General features: G+C 46.3%; 1 protein-coding gene across 4 annotated transcripts in view; it reads left to right on the forward strand.

The window, feature by feature from the left end:
• ROBO4 (roundabout guidance receptor 4) overlaps window positions 1-16,807 on the forward strand; it is a 100,377-nt gene that overhangs the window by 39,518 nt on the left and 44,052 nt on the right. For 3 of the 4 annotated variants that reach the window (XM_081843268.1, XM_081843271.1, XM_081843270.1), the window contains exons 8-14: window positions 220-439; window positions 1,895-2,016; window positions 3,930-4,101; window positions 6,061-6,255; window positions 7,013-7,055; window positions 7,882-8,021; window positions 9,929-10,267. In XM_081843268.1, the coding sequence (XP_081699394.1) occupies window positions 220-439; window positions 1,895-2,016; window positions 3,930-4,101; window positions 6,061-6,255; window positions 7,013-7,055; window positions 7,882-8,021; window positions 9,929-10,267 (1,231 nt within the window). The remainder of the gene's footprint in view (window positions 1-219; window positions 440-1,894; window positions 2,017-3,929; window positions 4,102-6,060; window positions 6,256-7,012; window positions 7,056-7,881; window positions 8,022-9,928; window positions 10,268-16,807) is intronic. The other variant, XM_081843269.1, reaches the window with a different exon arrangement.

Consider the following 16,807-nt stretch of genomic DNA (forward strand, 5'->3'; position numbering starts at 1 on the left):
AAATGTGTATATTAGTCAAAATTGCATAACTAAATGCATGCATCGTGTGCAGTTTTGTGCAGATGTTTTTAAAGGAAGAAATTGCAAGCTGAAAGAGACAGGGAAAGTGAATTTAAGGTTGGAAGAATGAGAAATGGGGAGAAGCTTAAACTGGCAAATTTTCTGCATTCCTACTCTGAGCCAGAGGTTAACCCAGATTTCCCACCTATTGTCTTGAAGGTTGTCTCCTCTTCCCAGCGCATAGATGGCTATGTGGTGTTCTATCGCTCCCTGTTGCCTGTGACCACACACTGGGCTGAATGGCACGTCCAAAGCAATCACCGTACCATCGTCCCAGGGCTTGAGAGAGGCTATAAGTATGAGTTCAAGGTGCAACCATATTCAGGAAAGGTTTATGGCTTGGACAGCAACGTAAGGGACCTCTGGATCCCAGAAGAAGGTACGACCCTTCAGCACTTCCTCTTTTTGAACACTAAATATTCTGGAACATGGGTGGAGAACCAGTGGCCCTCCATACATTGTTGGACTCCAACTCCCATCAGTCCCAGTCACCACATCCTAATGGCCGGGGACAATGGAAGTTGTAGTCGAGCAGAGATGCATCTAGAGCAGGGCTACACCTAGTTGCAGTCCTTCAAGGCATCTAGGGGGCTACAAGTTCCTCAATCCTGCTCTAGAGGCAGTGATGTGGTGTGATCTGTGCCTGGCAGTTTACTTTCCTTAGGCAGTGGGGTGCATGTGAACATAAAGAAATGAGTTATATTGGGCATGGGGGATATGTGGCCCTATGTCAGGGATGGGGCAGAGGAGGAATGGCGGAGACCGCCTCCCCAGCCTGCCCCTTCCAGAGAAGAAGACAGTTCAGAATTACAACAGGGGTTTGAGGGAGATCACAGCTCAGAGGAAGATGAGGGGGAAAGCTGGGCAGTAATGGGAGACGAAGAAGGAGAAGAAGAAGAAGCACCAAAGGGGCAACAGCTGACAGATACAGTGTCTTTAGAAAGCATTCCCCAACCCCCAACCCCTTCCAGAACCCGGCAAGCATTGAAAGTAGGAGAGCAAAGAGCTGAAAGGCAGAGGGCACTTCTCAGCACCCATAGTGATGACACATGAAGGGAAAGAGGGAGGGGGGGTGGATACTCACTTGGGGAAACATCATTATTCCAAAAGGCTGCATTTCCAAGCCTCTCTCTGTCGTGGGGATTTGGATCCTCTGACGACTGACACCCTCTGGATGTGTTAGACTCCAACTGCCCCAGCCAGCATGATCTGGGGTGATATGAATTAGAATCTTAACATTTGGAGGGCCACAGGTTCCCTTGGCCATTGATCCACTTCCCCCATTATTGTCTCACCTGGCTGGACACAGTTCTCTAAGGTGCCAGGGACAGGACTTTTTCTAGCTGTGACACCTGAGGCTCCTTTAACTGAAGACTGAACCAACCCAGGACCTTCTGTCTACAAAGCATGTGGCTGAGCTTTGACCTAGCTCTTGGAGGCCAGTAGGATTCTTCTGTGCTCTTGCACCTTTGCAAAACCCAGGCAGCACTGAGCATATGAACCCTGCCTTGTTGTCATGAAATGGAATTCAGAGTACATAATTCAAATGTGAACTTTCCCCCATCCCATGCTCTCTAGTCTTCTGCTGATAGTGCCAGCCCAAGGCTAATTTCGCCACCCCTCTTGGAGAACCCTTTGAGATCCACCAGGCATGCAAAGGATTGGGATCCCTCAGTCCTGAACTCATGATCTTGAGCTGTTGAATTGTATGGAGGAGGCAGGAAGTAATAGAGTAGATAATAGCACATGGCTAGAGGCCTGTTGCACAAATAATTTTTGCTCCTTCTTTTCCTAAAAAATATCTCAGCAACCCTATCCTTTCCTTTCTTCCCAGTGCCTGGTGCTTCCCCTGAAAGCATCAGCATCACCACATTTCAAGATGTGAATGGCACGGTGATCATCCACTGGGAGCCCCCTCCACAAGACATGCACAATGGTATCATCAAAGGTTACCAGGTAAGGAGGAATGGAATTGGTGCCATTTGGGTACCACAACATCTGGTTGATGGTGATGGATAGAAGGAATCTGGAGGGAGGATGATTAAGTGGTATTCCACCAAGGTCTGGTGGAATAGAACATTTCATGGGGGTGGATCAATTAAAACTATGGTTGCAACCCTTCAGCATTATCCAGCTGTTGTCCTTGAGGAAACTGGGGAAACTAGAGATGTGCTTGAGTGGCATGCAGTTACGTTTATTTATGTTTCCTGAAATAATTACAGGCATGAGGAATCTTTGGCCCTCCAGGTGTTTCTGAACTACAGCTCCCACCAGCCCTAAGAAGCATGGTCAATGGACAGGGATGGTGGGAGATGAAGTTCAGCAGCATCTGAAGGGCCAGAGGTTACCCACACCTCATCTGGTTCTTACTTTCAAGGCTCGTTTCTTCTTTTGTGTGCTGTCATGCTCCTTGTACATTATACATGTACAGCAGGTGCGCTGACTCTGAACTTACGTTCCATGGCAGGGTAGGGAACCTCAAGCCTGGGGGTCAAATGTGGCCCTCCTGAAATCTCGACCTGGCCCTCAGAATTCTCAGCAGGCTGCACCCCTCACTGGTACTGTTTCACCCCTCAAGTGTCTTTACTTGGCTAGAATGTGTCCTTGAATTCTGACTTTGCTTCTTGCCTGTCTGGGTGGAGGCAAGGGAAAGGAGTATGTGTGTTTGTAGAAACTAGTCTACTTTACAGAGATAAAACTTTACATTCCTTGCCCTGCCCACTTTTTCCTATAGTGGGATTTTCACTGGATCCCAGTAAAAGTGCTTGACTTCCAATCCTTGCCTTCCCCCATTCTTAAACCCAGCCCTTCTTCTATGACCAAGTCCTTCGCCATACTTTCTAACTAAGGTACGGACACACAGTATGCTCTTTAGTTAGAAAGTTTGGAGAAGGACTCAGTTGGAGTAATGCTTCCCTGCTTAGAAAATGTGTCTGCGCAGGCACTGTCGAGCTGCGAGGCTGTACCACCAACCCATCCCTTTTACCCCCGTGGGTCAGAAATCATTTCAGGGTAACTGGAATTTATCCTCTTTCTAATTTGGGGATTTAAAAACAAAAGGTGGGGTTGTGAGTTTCTGTATAGTATACAGTCCTCTTCAGAGCTAGATCTGTTTATACTGAAACTCCCCGGATTCAAGCCCTAAATGGCCTCGGCCCTGTATACCTGAAGGACCATCTCCACCCCCATCATTCAGCCCGGACACTGAGGTCCAGCTCCGAGGGCCTTCCGGTGGTTCCCTCACTGCGGGAAGTGAAGCTACAGGGAATCAGGCAGAGGGCCTTCTCAGCAGTGGTACCCTCCCTGTGGAATGCCCTCCCATGAGCTGTCAAGGAGATAAATAACAATACAACTTTTAGAAGACACCTGAAGGCAGCCCTGTATTGGGAAGTTTTTAATGTTTGATGTTTTGTTATGTTTTTATATTTTGCTGGAAGCTGCTCAAAGCGGCTGCGGCAACCCAGACAGATGAGTAATAAATAATAAAATAAATAATAATAATAAATAATTTTTATAATAATAAATAATATAATATTAAATCAATAATAAAATCAATCAATCAATCAATCAATCAATCAATCAATCAATCAATCAATCAATTCCTCTGGCTTCACACACTACTGGCATGTGTGCCCTCCCCCCCGAGAAATGCTGCCCACAGACTGGAAAAAAACTTAGCCTTAGCCACCCCGTTATTTGGCATCTTTCCTCACATTGCATCTATCTCTTACTGCTTTCCTAGATGTGTGACTCTGTGCAGGATATATTTGGTTCCTCTCATGTGTGCTTCTGTTCTGCAGAAATTGCCGTCTTGTGCTGCTCTGTGTGAGACAGGCTGACGTTTTTCTTCTCTCGCCTTGTGTTTGCAGGTCTGGTTCCTGGGCAATGAAACTCACTCAGGCTCTAACAGAACAGTGGGTGGAGAAACACACAGCCTAGAAGTGACAGGCCTGGCTATTGGGCAAAAATACTGCGTCCAGGTAGCAGCAGTCAATGGAGCTGGAATTGGAGTGCCCAGTAATCCTGTTTGCAGTGCTGTAGGTCAGAGGTGCTATTTTGTAGCTGATCTCTTAGTACAAGGGTGGGGACACCTGTGGCAATCTAGATGCTGTTGGACTACAACTCCCATCATTCCTGACCATTTACTATGCTGGCTCCGGTAGATGGGACTTGTAGCAGTGCCAGTGATGGCCACCAAAAGAGGGTGCCTTTAAAAGAGGATGGTGCCAATTCATGGACGAGAGCCCAAAAATATGGTTCAGAAGCTTTACTTATATTAGTAAAGTAAAACACTTTTATATGCGTTCTAACACTGTGACCCACCAGATGGCGCTGTGGAATCCCGTCTTTTGTCAACGTGATTTCCCTTTATGAAATTTACAAAGTGTTTAACTGAAACGCTTCTTTGATGTGCCTAAATCCAGCCTTACAGAACTTCAAAACAACTTAGAACAAATAAATTTACATCCACTTAGTTGCATAATTTCGTATACTGATCACAACATAAGGCATAATATCTTAGATTATAAATATCTTGCAGTCTGAGCTAAAAACCAAAGCTCTGTCTCTTATCCATTGCAGCCTCCATTAGCCTCAGGCTGCTTTCCTGGAGTCAGAGATTCACACAACTGCAATACCGCCTCTCCCCATATGAACCTACTCAGACCCTGAAATCATCCTCTGAGGCCTTTCTTCATGTGCCTCCTCCTCAAGAGGTCCGGAGGGTGGCAGCATGAGAACGGGCCTTCTCTGCAGTGGCTCCCTGTTTGTGGAACACTCTTCCCAGGGAGACTCACCTGGTCCCTTCATTATACACCAGGCATAGGCAAACTCTGGCCCTCCAGATGTTTTGAGACTACAGTTCCCACCATCCCTGACCACTGGTCCTTTTAGCTAGGGATGATGGGAATTGTAGTTCCAAAACATCTGGAGGGCCAGAGTTTGCCTATGCCTGTTATACACCTTTAGGTGCCAGGCGAAAACATTCCATTTAACCAGGCCTTTGGACGATTAACATCTGATGCCCTTTTAAATGGACTGTGAAAGGAGGGATTATTGGCTTGTCTTTGTTTAATAATAATAATAATAATAATAATAATAATAATAATAATAATGTGTTTTTATTTTGCAATTCTATGTTGTGAACCGCCCTGAGATCTACAGGTATAGGGCAGTATACAAACAACAACAACAAAGAGAGCATCTCACCCAAGTTGAATGCCTCCAGATTAACATATGCATAGACCTGTACTACAGTCCTTTTCATGTAATTCTGAGCTAAACACCTTGTGACTGAACCAGCAGAGATACAGCCCCACTTAATGATTGACCTGTTATCAGCTTCAGTGGAAATTTTCAGCCATTCTTCACAGTACAATCCAGGCACATTATAGATTTGTTTCCCATTTCAATGTACATTAAAACAATGATACTTAACAGGGCTGTAGCTTCCTCCTCCTTAGTCTCAGTGTAGTCCTTGTAGGGAGGAGGATGGGGAGCAAAACTGGGATGAGTTGGCTCTGCCTGTCATTGGCTCTGGCTCCACCTGCTGTTGGTCCTCTTCCCCTCCAGCTGCCATGGGCATCTGGCATCACTGCAGCATGTGCCCTGCCACTCACCTGTAGCTGCGCCTCCCACTGAAGATGTCGTCCATGCAGCCAGGGCTCATCTACTGTGTGTACACATAGCCCAAACCTTCTTCATTCTTCTGTGGCTTAAGTTCACCATCACACCTTCTTCCACTGAGATTCAGTGTGGTGTAGTGGTTAAGAGCAGTAGACTCGTGATCTGGTGAACCAGGTTCGCGTCTCCGCTCCTCCACATGCAGCTGCTGGGTCACCTTGAGCTAGTCACACTTCTCTGAAGTCTCTCAGCCCCACTCACCTCACAGTGTTTGTTGTGGGGAAAGAAGGGAAAGGAGAATGTTAGCCGCTTTGAGACTCCTTCAGGTAGTGATAAAGCAGGACATCAAATCCAAACGCTTCTTCTTCTTCCTTCCAGAGCCGATAGTTGAGAAGATGGCCAAGACCCCAGACTTCCATTCCACCAACTACATCCTGGAAGTGGTGCGTCAACCTGTCTTCATTGCCAGTGTAGGCTCGGCACTCTGGGTCATGCTGATGGCGTTCACGGTTTACGTTTGCCAGCAGCAAGCCAGGCAGTATGGCCGGAGACGTCCATATGCCCTAGGTGAAGGTAAGGGAAACAGATAGAGTCTGGCTTTAGGCTTATAGAAAGAGCAGTGTTCTAACTCATTGCACTGGGTCTCGAGTGGGTGAATGGGCTCAGTGTAGGGTATCAGTCTGAACAGGACTCTCTGCCTGTGGTGGGAAACCTTTTTCAGTCTGAGAGCCCCATTTCCTTCTGGGCAACCTTCTGAAGCCCACGTTTCAGTGATAGGCAGAGCCGGAGACTAAAGTGGGTGCAGCTATTATGCAACCTTTACCATCGTACGATAGACTAGTTTCTACATACAGTCAACACAACCCTCTCCTATCATCTGTCCTGGCAAGCAATAGGTGTTATCAGAGACCAAGAAATGTATCCCAGCCTGTCAAAAACACTCAGGGTGCGAAGCAGGGATGTAGCCTGGGGAGAAGTGTTTTGGCCTGGAAGGTTTCCAAGAGATATACAGAGATTGCTGGGTCAGTGTAGGGAACCCTGCTCTATTCTAAGCAGGGATGCATGAAAAAAAAAAGTCACAGCATGTGCACTGCATGTGATTGTATGGGGGGGGGGCATTGCTTTCTTGAACACCGCCCCCCAAGCAACTGAATACAGTAAGCACACCAAGAGGTAACTTGATCCCAGGTCAGGAGTTAAGTTGTGGTCTTACTAGTTTGGCCCTAGGAAGAGGCTTTATGCAGTGTGGCAGGGAGTCATAAAATGAATTATCAGTGAAGACAGGTTTGCCTGTCTAATGCTATTTTGCCATGCACCTCACTCTCTCCAGGTTTGTATAGAAACGCCAGTGATGACACCATCATCAAACACAGGTATGCTGCCGTTCCTCCACTCTCTAGGGATGCATGCATATTTATATCGGGGAAAGACAGCTCTAGCAAAATAGTTAAATGTTGTGGAATGTTTGATGACAATCAGGGGGAAGTTATCACCCGCCACCACTGTGTCCCAGAATTAAATAGCAATTTCACTTCTTTATTTCCTGTCCTTGTCATGCAAAACCAGAATAAAATCACTGCAGTTCTTTATATATGTTTTGTTGTTGTTTAGTTGTTTAGTTGTGTCCGACTTTTTGTGACCCCATGGACTAAAGCATGCCAGGCACTCCTGTCTTCCACTGCCTCCCGCAGTTTGGTCAGACTCATGTTAGTAGCTTCGAGAACACTGTCTAACCATCTCGTCCTCTGTCGTGCCCTTCTCCTTGTGCCCTCCATCTTTCCCAACATCAGGGTCTTTTCCAGGGAGTCTTCTCTTCTCATGAGGTGGCCAAAGTATTGGAACCTCAGCTTGAGGATCTGTCCTTCCAGTGAGCACTCAGGGCTGATTTCCTTCAGAATGGATAGGTTTGATCTTCTTGCAGTCCATGGGACTCTCAAGAGTCTCTAAAGAGTCTCTATATATGTTTAGTCTTCTTGTAAGGGTGGGGGGTGCTGAGGTATATACTTCTGCAGCTCACTAGTCCTGTGTGTGCAAATGAAGACACCTGCCAGGTTTGAATGCCCAAGCTACTAACAGAGTCGTGTCATGTCCTTCTCTGATTTCATAGTCTTCTGTCTGTCTGTTTAGTCAGTGAGTCTGTCTGCCACACTACCGAGATTCGCATCTATGAAAGTGTGCCTATTTCCCTTCTGACTGTAGGGTAGAGTGTAGCGATTCTCCCTGGCTTTCCAACACATGGAAGTCAACTTCAGGCTCCAAGAACTACAGCACCAGCAGCAGCTTGAGCAGTCAGCTCCTGTGGACTGAACCCAAAGATAACCAGGAATCCCATAAATCGAGTAAGTGTCCCTTGTGAACAGCAGGTGGTGGATTAGTTTTGCTTAGAGCTTGCTGAAATTTTGCTGAAATTTACAATCTGATCCACTTCCTGGGAATTTTTCTGCTCCTTAAATCGTTAGAGAATTTCACATATCGACCACCCTGGAGAACATTTGGCAAGATAACCTGAGAATATTGTTCCTTACAAGTTAGGTGGATAATTTTGGGTGGAACTGTGCATCTGGTTTTAATATCGTTTATTATAATATGGTTGTTGTCCAAGTATAGGGGAGCATTTATCCTTGCTCATTTCAGCGAGTTGCCTTTTGCACTGTTAAGTGGACGATTCACCAAGCCTTGGGTTTATGAACAGTTGCATTTCTGTGGAGTTGGAGCAATAGGACCTGTTGACCCCGTTCTTCTGTACTGCAATCTGTATAGGGAGTGTAGAGAGAGCGGATGATTCTCCTTTTATTAAGCACTCTCCCAGGAAGATCTGAAGATCTGGTCTCCATCTGCTTAAGGGATGCTCACTCGTATGCTGCTGGGAAGGTTGTAAAAAATAAATAAATCTGACTTCAATACAGATCAGGAGAAATTGTCTGCTGGCTTGAGAGATGGGGGGAAAGTATAATAGTATCCCATCTGTTTTCAATTGTTTTAACAAGCTGTATGTTTTACTTCTGTAAAATATAAAAAAATATATTATTGTTGAAAGAAGCAAAGGGGTCTTTACAAACCTCCACTGTTAGCTTATTGCCACCTTCATCCACTGACAGTATTATTTCATTCATTCGTTCAGTGAGCTGGTTTGCATGCAATGTGAGCTTAGTGCAGACATGTGAATGCAAGGTTCCTTGAATTGGTTCCTCCCCTGACCCTCTTCCTGCTGCACTACTGCTGTTCTTAACCATGGTTCGGCTTAGCATGTTGTCTGAACTGGGGATCTCACTGCAGACAAACCATGTATTGTAAACCCAGGAACAAGGCATGGCTACAGCTCATGGTTTTTCTGGAGTGAAACAAACCATGATCCCTGATTTGGATGACACACTGAGCCAAACCATGGCTTATTTCAGCAGCCATACTGGAAGAATCAGGGCTGGAGAAGGAGCCAAGGTAGCTTCAGTCTTGTCTCCGGGAACCTGCCCATCCATGCCTTCTAGAGTTATTTGGATTTTGCACGTCTCTGAATTTTGAGGTACCTATCAACTGCATATAGCGCATTGGCCCGAATATAAGCCTCACTTTCTCCCCAAATTCCGACCGTGAAAAGTTAAAGCGCAGCATAAATTCATGAACTTACAAAAATCGGCTTTTACAATATCGCTGCTGAAACAGACATATGGTAAAACAGAACAAAAAAAAAGTTTTATTGCTGATTTGAGACTGTTCGTTTGTCATTTACGGGTGTGAGCACCTGAGGAATTGTATTCAACTGAACAGCGATTTGCAATTTTAGCGATTGTACGGTAACTTTTGCAGGCTTGCAAGATCAAAGGCTTAAATTGGCTTGCAATTACAATTCTATCAACCACAGCGATTTTCAACCTGTAACCCAATTTTAAGGGAGCGGCTTATATTCAGGTATTGACTCCTCCCACCAAATTTTAAAGGTGTGGCTTATTTGCGGGTATGGCTTATATTCAGGCCAATATGGTAAAATGTGTACTATAAGCATAAAATAAACTTTTGGAAATGCATACTATGAGAGACATTTAAAAATGCATTTAAGGACATTTAAGTATACATATTAAATACGATCTTTTTGTAGATTCCTTTTTTAAAAAAATCAGATTATTGCAGTAAAGGGGCAAAATGGACTTATGAATCCACACATGCAAAACGGTAATGAACTAAGTAGGTTGCTCCATCCCTGACTGGCCCCTCCTTTTTGCCTTTTCCTTGCCCCCCCCCCTCCCCACAGCAGCATCCTTCGACAGGCAGAGCCAAGGTTCCCGCATCCAAACTGTTCCTTTGGTGGCTGATAGTAGGAGCAGCAGCCTATATGGGACACTCTATGTAGATCTTCCCGTGAAGGACCTGAAAACTTTCTACAATGCCCCACCGCCTCACCTTCCCAGCCCCAGCCTGCATGCCGTGGAACTAGTGCAAAATGGGGACCAGATGTTCATGCCCCACTACAGCCCAAACCCCTGGCTGGCCAGTACTAGGGGAGCAGCACGTCAAGGGCCACGGATGGCAAAGGGCTCCCTATCTCCAAATCTTATACCTCAGGGATCCTGGGATAAAAATAGCAAGAAAGGTAAGGCATCATCATCATCATCATCATCATCATCATCATCATCATCATCTCTCTCTCTCTCTCTCTCTCTCTCTCTCTCTCTCTCGTCTGGGAGTTGCCTATGATATCATAATATATATAATATATAAAGAGTTGGGAAAGTAAGGTTGGCAATGTTTTTTCTGGCAGAACTCATGAGCTTCGAACAGCTGCATCACCATTAGTAGTTTGGCAGATGATGCTTCTTCCCATTTTAATAATAATAATAATAATAATAATAATAATAATAATAATAATTTATTTATACCCTGCCCACCTGGCTGGGTTTCCCCAGCCACTCTGGGTGGCTTCCAACAGAATATTAAAATACAATAACCTATTAAACATTAAAAGCTTCCATCCTTATCCTTATCCTTATCCTTATCCTTATCCTTATCCCTATCCTTATCCTTATCCTTATCCTTATCCTTATCCTTATCCTTATCCTTATCCTTATCCTTACTCTTACTCTTACTCTTACTCTTATTTATATACCACCCTATACCCAGAGATCTCAGGGCGGTTCACAGAAAAGATCACAACATATATAATCAGAATAAAACCAACAAATAACATGCCCCCCCGAAAAGAGCCACATTTTAAAAGGGTAAAAAGGTAAAGGGACCCCTGACCATTAGGTCCAGTTGTGACCGACTCTGGGGTTGCGGCGCTCATCTCGCTTTATTGGCCGAGGGAGCCGGCATACAGCTTCCAGGTCATGTGGCCAGCATGACTAAGCCGCTTCTGGCGAACCAGAGCAGTGCACGGAAACGCTGTTTATCTTCCCGCTGGAGTGGTACCTATTTATCTACTTCGAACTGCTAGGTTGCCTTCGAACTGCTAGGTTGGCAGGAGCAGGGACCGAGCAACAGGAGCTCACCCCGTCATGGGGATTCGAACCGCCGACCTTCTGATTGGCAAGTCCTAGGCTCTGTGGTTTAACCCACAGCGCCACCCGCGTCCCTTTTAAAAGGGTATAGGATGATCAACCAAAGGCCTGGTTAAAAAGGAACGTTTTTGCCTGGCACCCAAAGGTGTATAAGAGCCAGTGTTGTGTAGTGGTTAAGAGCGGTAGTCTCGTAATCTGGGGAACCGGGTTCGCGTCTACGCTCCTCCACATGCAGCTGCTGGGTGACCTTGGGCCAGTCACACTTCTTTGAAGTCTCTCAGCCCCACTCACGTCACAGAGTGTTTGTTGTGGGGGAGGAAGGGAAAGGAGAATGTTAGCCGCTTTGAGACTCCTGAAGGGGAGTGAAAGGCGGGATATCAAATCCAAACTCTTCTTCTTCTCTTCTATTCTATAATGAAGGTACCAGGTGAACTTCCCTGGGGAGAGCATTGCACAGACGGGGAGCCACTGCAGAGAAGGCCCGTTCTCGTGTTGCCACCCTCTGGACCTCTTGAGGAGGAGGCACACGAAGGAGGGCCTTCAGTGCATCTGCCTGCTAGGACAGCTTTGCCTGATTAATTGTGTCATGCAGCTGTTAAAAGTTGCAAGAGCCCCATCTCTTTCTGGATGAAAGAGAAGCAGTAGGTTACTTAACTGGACCCCTGGTTCTAGAGGAAGTCCCAGGCTACATAGGAAGCTGCCTTATACCAATTCTGACCATTGAGCCATCCTCTTCGCTGTTGTCTACACCAGAGACAGCTAACCTATGAGCCTGTACAATTTGTTGGGTAATAATATAAGAATAAGAATAAGAATTTTGTTATTTATACCCCATCCATCTGGCTGCGTTTCCCCTGCCACTCTGGGCAGCTTCCACAGAACATTAAAATACAATAGTCTATGAAACATTAAAAGCTCCCCTAAACAGGGCTGTCTTCAGATGTCTTCTAAAAGTCTGGTAGTTGTTGTTCTTTTTGACATCTGGTGGGAGGGCGTTCCACAGGGCGGATGCCACTACCGAGAAGGCCCTCTGCCTGGTTCCCTGTAACTTGGCTTCTCGCAGCGAGGGAACTGCCATAAGGCCATCGGCGCTGGACCTCAGTGTCCGGGCAGAACGATGGGGGTAGAGAAGCTCCTTCAGGTATACTGGACCGAGTCCAGTTAGGGCTTTCAAGGTCAGCACCAACACTTTGAATTGTGCTTGGAGCCAGTGTAGGTCTGGATGACAGCTCCCATCCTCCTAAGCCAGGCATAGGCAACCTCAGCCCTCCAAATGTTTTGGGACTACAATTCCCATCTTCCCTGACCACTGGTCCTGTTAGCTAGGGATCATGGGAGTTGTAGTCCCAAAAACATCTGGAGGCCCGAGGTTGCCTATGCCTGTCCTAAACCATTGGCTGGGATAGCTGGCATTAATGAAAGCAGAGCTGCTTGGAGATGCCTGGGAATGAACTGGGGACCTTCTACATTCAAGGGTAATGGTCTACCGTGGAGCCGTAGTCCCACATCCCTAGCAGAAACCTTTTCTTCCAAGGAACAAAAATCTACAAGTTCTCTCGGCAGTTTATTTTACTGCAAAGCTGTTCCGCTAATGTTAATTTCAGGTTTACTGCCTGAAACAAATTTCCCTGTGGAGAGGGTGTCTTGTAGAGACTATAAGATTATTTAGGGAGTTAGACGCAGGGATGACATAGAGAAAGGCATCACATCTGTGGCAGCGGGAAACCCGAAGGGTGCAGAGACGTAAGGAGGGCTGAATCTGAGATAGTGGCTTTAAATAATCACCGACAGGAGGTCTCTAGCTATCAATATTTTCACTCCAGAGGGGGAGCTCCGTGGCAGCAAATGTGAAAATGAGTTGTGGCACCTTAAAGATCACTTGTCTTTATTAAGAGCAGAGTTTTGATGGAACTTGAGCCGACTGCACTGTGCACAAAGTGTTACTGGGTCTGTGGAGTGTTAACATTGTCTCTCCTTGCATCTCATGCCATTTTGGACACCCTGCTCTTTACATCAAAAATATAGATCGATGGATATCTGGCACCTGATGATCACAGCATGTATCTCAAGTGGATTCTGGTGCACAAAAGCTTAGGTTACAATCTGTTTAGTTAGTGTAGGGTGGCGCTGTGGGTTAGGGTTAGAGCCTAGAACTTGCCAGTCAGAAGGTCAGCGGTTCGAATCCCTGCGACAGGGTGAGTTCCTGTTGCTTGGTCCCTGCTCCTGCAACCTAGCAGTTCGAAAGAATGTCAAAGTGCAAGTAGATAAATAGGTACCGCTCCAGCGGGAAGGTAAATGGTGTTTCTGTGCGCTGCTCTGGTTTGCCAGAAGCGGCTTAGTCATGCTGGCCACATGACCTGGAAGCTGTACGCCGGCTCCCTCGGCCAATAAAGCGAGATGAGCGCCGCAACCCCAGAGTTGTCCATGACTGGACCTAATGGTCAGAGGTCCCTTTACCTTTACCTTACTGTCATTATGCTTTTTATTATGTTTATATTATTTTTTTGGGAAGCCGCCCAGAGTGGTATAAATAATAATAATAATAATAATAATAATAATAATAATAATAATAATAATAATAAATAAAAATAAAAATAAATGCTCCATATTATTATTGTTGTTATTCTTTTATTATTATTATCAGTGCTTTTTTTCCTGGGGGTACGCAGGGGTACGCATACCATTTTGTGAATCTAAGTTTTGCCTCATTGAGGAGAAGTATTTCAATATGAGTAGGAGAATGACAGTACCTCTAAACATTTTTAGATAAAAAAACACATAATAATTGGTTCACAAGATAAAATTACAACATAAAAACACAAAATACACAATCAAAATATAAAGAGAAGTAGCCAAATACCACCACCACCACAAAAAACACATAAACAGTTAAAAACATTTTTTAAACACACACACACACTTGAAAAAGCAGTTGAAAATGTGTTCTTAATGTTGTACACCACCCTGGGATCTTTTGGTCAAGGGCAGTATATGAATCAAATAAATAATGACGATAGTTTTAAAAGTGTAAGGCTGGGCTTTGTGAATGTGTGATGAATGAACTGCAGAGAGGGGAAAGGGTGTGTATGTAAGCCGCCCCCCCCCCCAGTCCCCTGGCATGCTGACACCTTTCTGAATTTTGCTATTGGCCCACTCCACATTCTTCCCACTCTACACATTGTTAATGTTTCTCAGTAGAGCCCGGGGAAAGAGAACTTGTCTTCTGCCCTGGCAATGTTGTTGGAGTACAATTCCCACCCCCACCCCCGACTCTTGTTCCCCATCTCAGCCTTAGAACTTCGGCTACCATCCTATAATGACTCCCTGACTCCACTGAATTCCATGAGGGTCACATCTGAGCAGACATGCCTAGACTTGCATAGGGTTGCTCCTCGTGGGAACTCCCTGATTTGGCAATGGTAGCCACAATCATGAGCATCAGGAGTACAGTGGTACCTCGGTTTACAAACTTAATCCGTTCCGGAAGTCCATTCTTAAACTGGAACCATTCTTAAACCGAGGCATGATTTCCCTAATGAGGCCTCCCACTGCCGGTTCAGATTCCACCGTTCGGATTCCATTCTTAGATCGAGGTAAAGTTCACAAACCGGGAAGCAACTTCCGATTTTGCGGAGTTTGTAAGCCGAATTGTTCGTAAACTGGGCTGTTCTTAAACCAAGGTACCACTGTATTGCCATAGAACAGATCTTCCTAATCTGGGCCTGAAGTTTTGTACTCCAGCTACCATTATCTCCAGCCCCATGGCCCATGGTCAAGGATGATGGAAGTAGGAATCCAACGACATCTGGAGGACCACAGATTCCCCATCCCTGCCTAGAGAGACCAAACGTCAGAATAAGGCAGCTTCCAATGTCCTGAGTCTTGAGATAAGGGATTTGTCCACCTCTAAATGTCATATGTATTCCTGGGGGTGGGGGAAGAGCCTTAGTTCAGCCCCTCCTCTGCATGATGCCAGCATCTCCCTGCCCTCCCTCCAGGGAGGCTGAGGTTCTCAGGAGGCCCTAATGGAATCATCTGCAAAGTTCAGGTACAAATTGAATGCCGTGACTTTCGCGGAATCTAATAGAAAACCTAATTTGCTTGCTGAAGCTGCTAATTGCCGGGAGCGATGCAGAGACGGTGGCCTTCTCTGCTGAGGACGAGGTGGGTGGGGTTGCTGGGAAACAAGCCTGGCAGCTCTGAGGGGCACCCCCATCGCTCGGTATCCGTGTGGTCCTCCACAACTTTGGCCTTTGCATTCAAATCAGGCCTTATGCCTCCAGAACCAATTATGAAAAAACCTCTCTAGTTCCCTGGAAGGTTTCAATGTGCACTGAAGGCCCCTTCCTCATATGTCACTGGTCCATCAACTGGCCTCCTCTCCAGCCCCCTTTTTTCTCCCCTACCTTCAGCATAGGGTCGCAGGCATTGCTGTGGGTTAAACCACAGAGCCTAGGACCTGCCGATCAGAAGGCCGGTGGTTCGAATCCCCATGACAGGGTGAGCTCCCGTTGCTCGGTCCCTGCTCCTGCCAACCTAGCAGTTTGAAAGCACGTCAAAGTGCAAGTAGATAAATAGGTAAAGCTCCGGCGGGAAGGTAAACGGCGTTTCTGTGCGCTGCTCTGATTCGCCAGAAGCAGCTTAGTCATGCTGGCCACATGACCCGGAAGCTGTACGCTGGCTCCCTCTGCCAATAAAGCAAGAAGAGCGCCACAACCCCAGAGTTGGCCATGACTAGACCTAATGGTCAGGTGTCCCTTTACCTTTACCTTTACCTTCAACATACTGAGGCATCCCTGGGCCACCTCAGGCAGCAGGGGGTGGGCAGGGCACAGTGGAGAAATCATTGTCGTCAGTGGCAACATGAGGGGGGCACTAGGGTCGAGGACCAGTGGCAGCCGGGGGTGGACAGCATTTTCACTTTTGCCACAAGCAGCAAAATGTCCTGAGCCGGCCCTGCTGTCTGTTCCTACATCCTCTGTTACAAAGATGGGGAACCTTTGGCCCCCCCAGATGTCGTGGGACTCTGATTCCCATCAGCCCCAGCCAGTATGGCCAATGGTCATGGTGGATGATGGGAGTTGTAGACCTACATCGTTTGGAAGTGCCACAGGCTCCCCATCCCTTTTCTATTAGAAAGGTTTTCCGAGATAAAGAGCTGTAATAAGAGATAGCAGGGGCCGCAAAAGTGCCTGTCATCAGGTAGCTCCTGGGCAGGCAACTGACAGTTATTAATTCATACCTACGGGACCGCCTCTCCTGGTATGTCCCACGGAGGACCTTACGATCTTCAAACAAAAACATCTTGGAGGTCCCAGGCCACAGGGAGGTTAGGCTGGCCTCAACCAGAGCCAGGGCTTTTTCGGCTGTGGCTCCAATCTGGTGGAACGCTCTGTCACAAGAGACTAGGGCCCTGCGGGACTTGACATCTTTCCACAGGTCGTGCAAGATAGAGCTGTTCCACCAGGCCTTTGGCCAAGGCACAGAACTCTAGCCCAATGGTTGCCATTAATTTGATTTGAACTGATTTTATAATGAAATGATTTTAGAATGTTGTATTATTATTATTAGATATTAGAATGTTGTATTATTTTACTGCTGTTATCCGCTCTGAGCCCGACCGGCTGGGGAGG

Source organism: Podarcis erhardii (assembly GCF_964252035.2).
Source record: "Podarcis erhardii genome assembly, chromosome: 16".
Classification (NCBI taxonomy): Eukaryota; Metazoa; Chordata; class Lepidosauria; order Squamata; family Lacertidae; genus Podarcis; species Podarcis erhardii.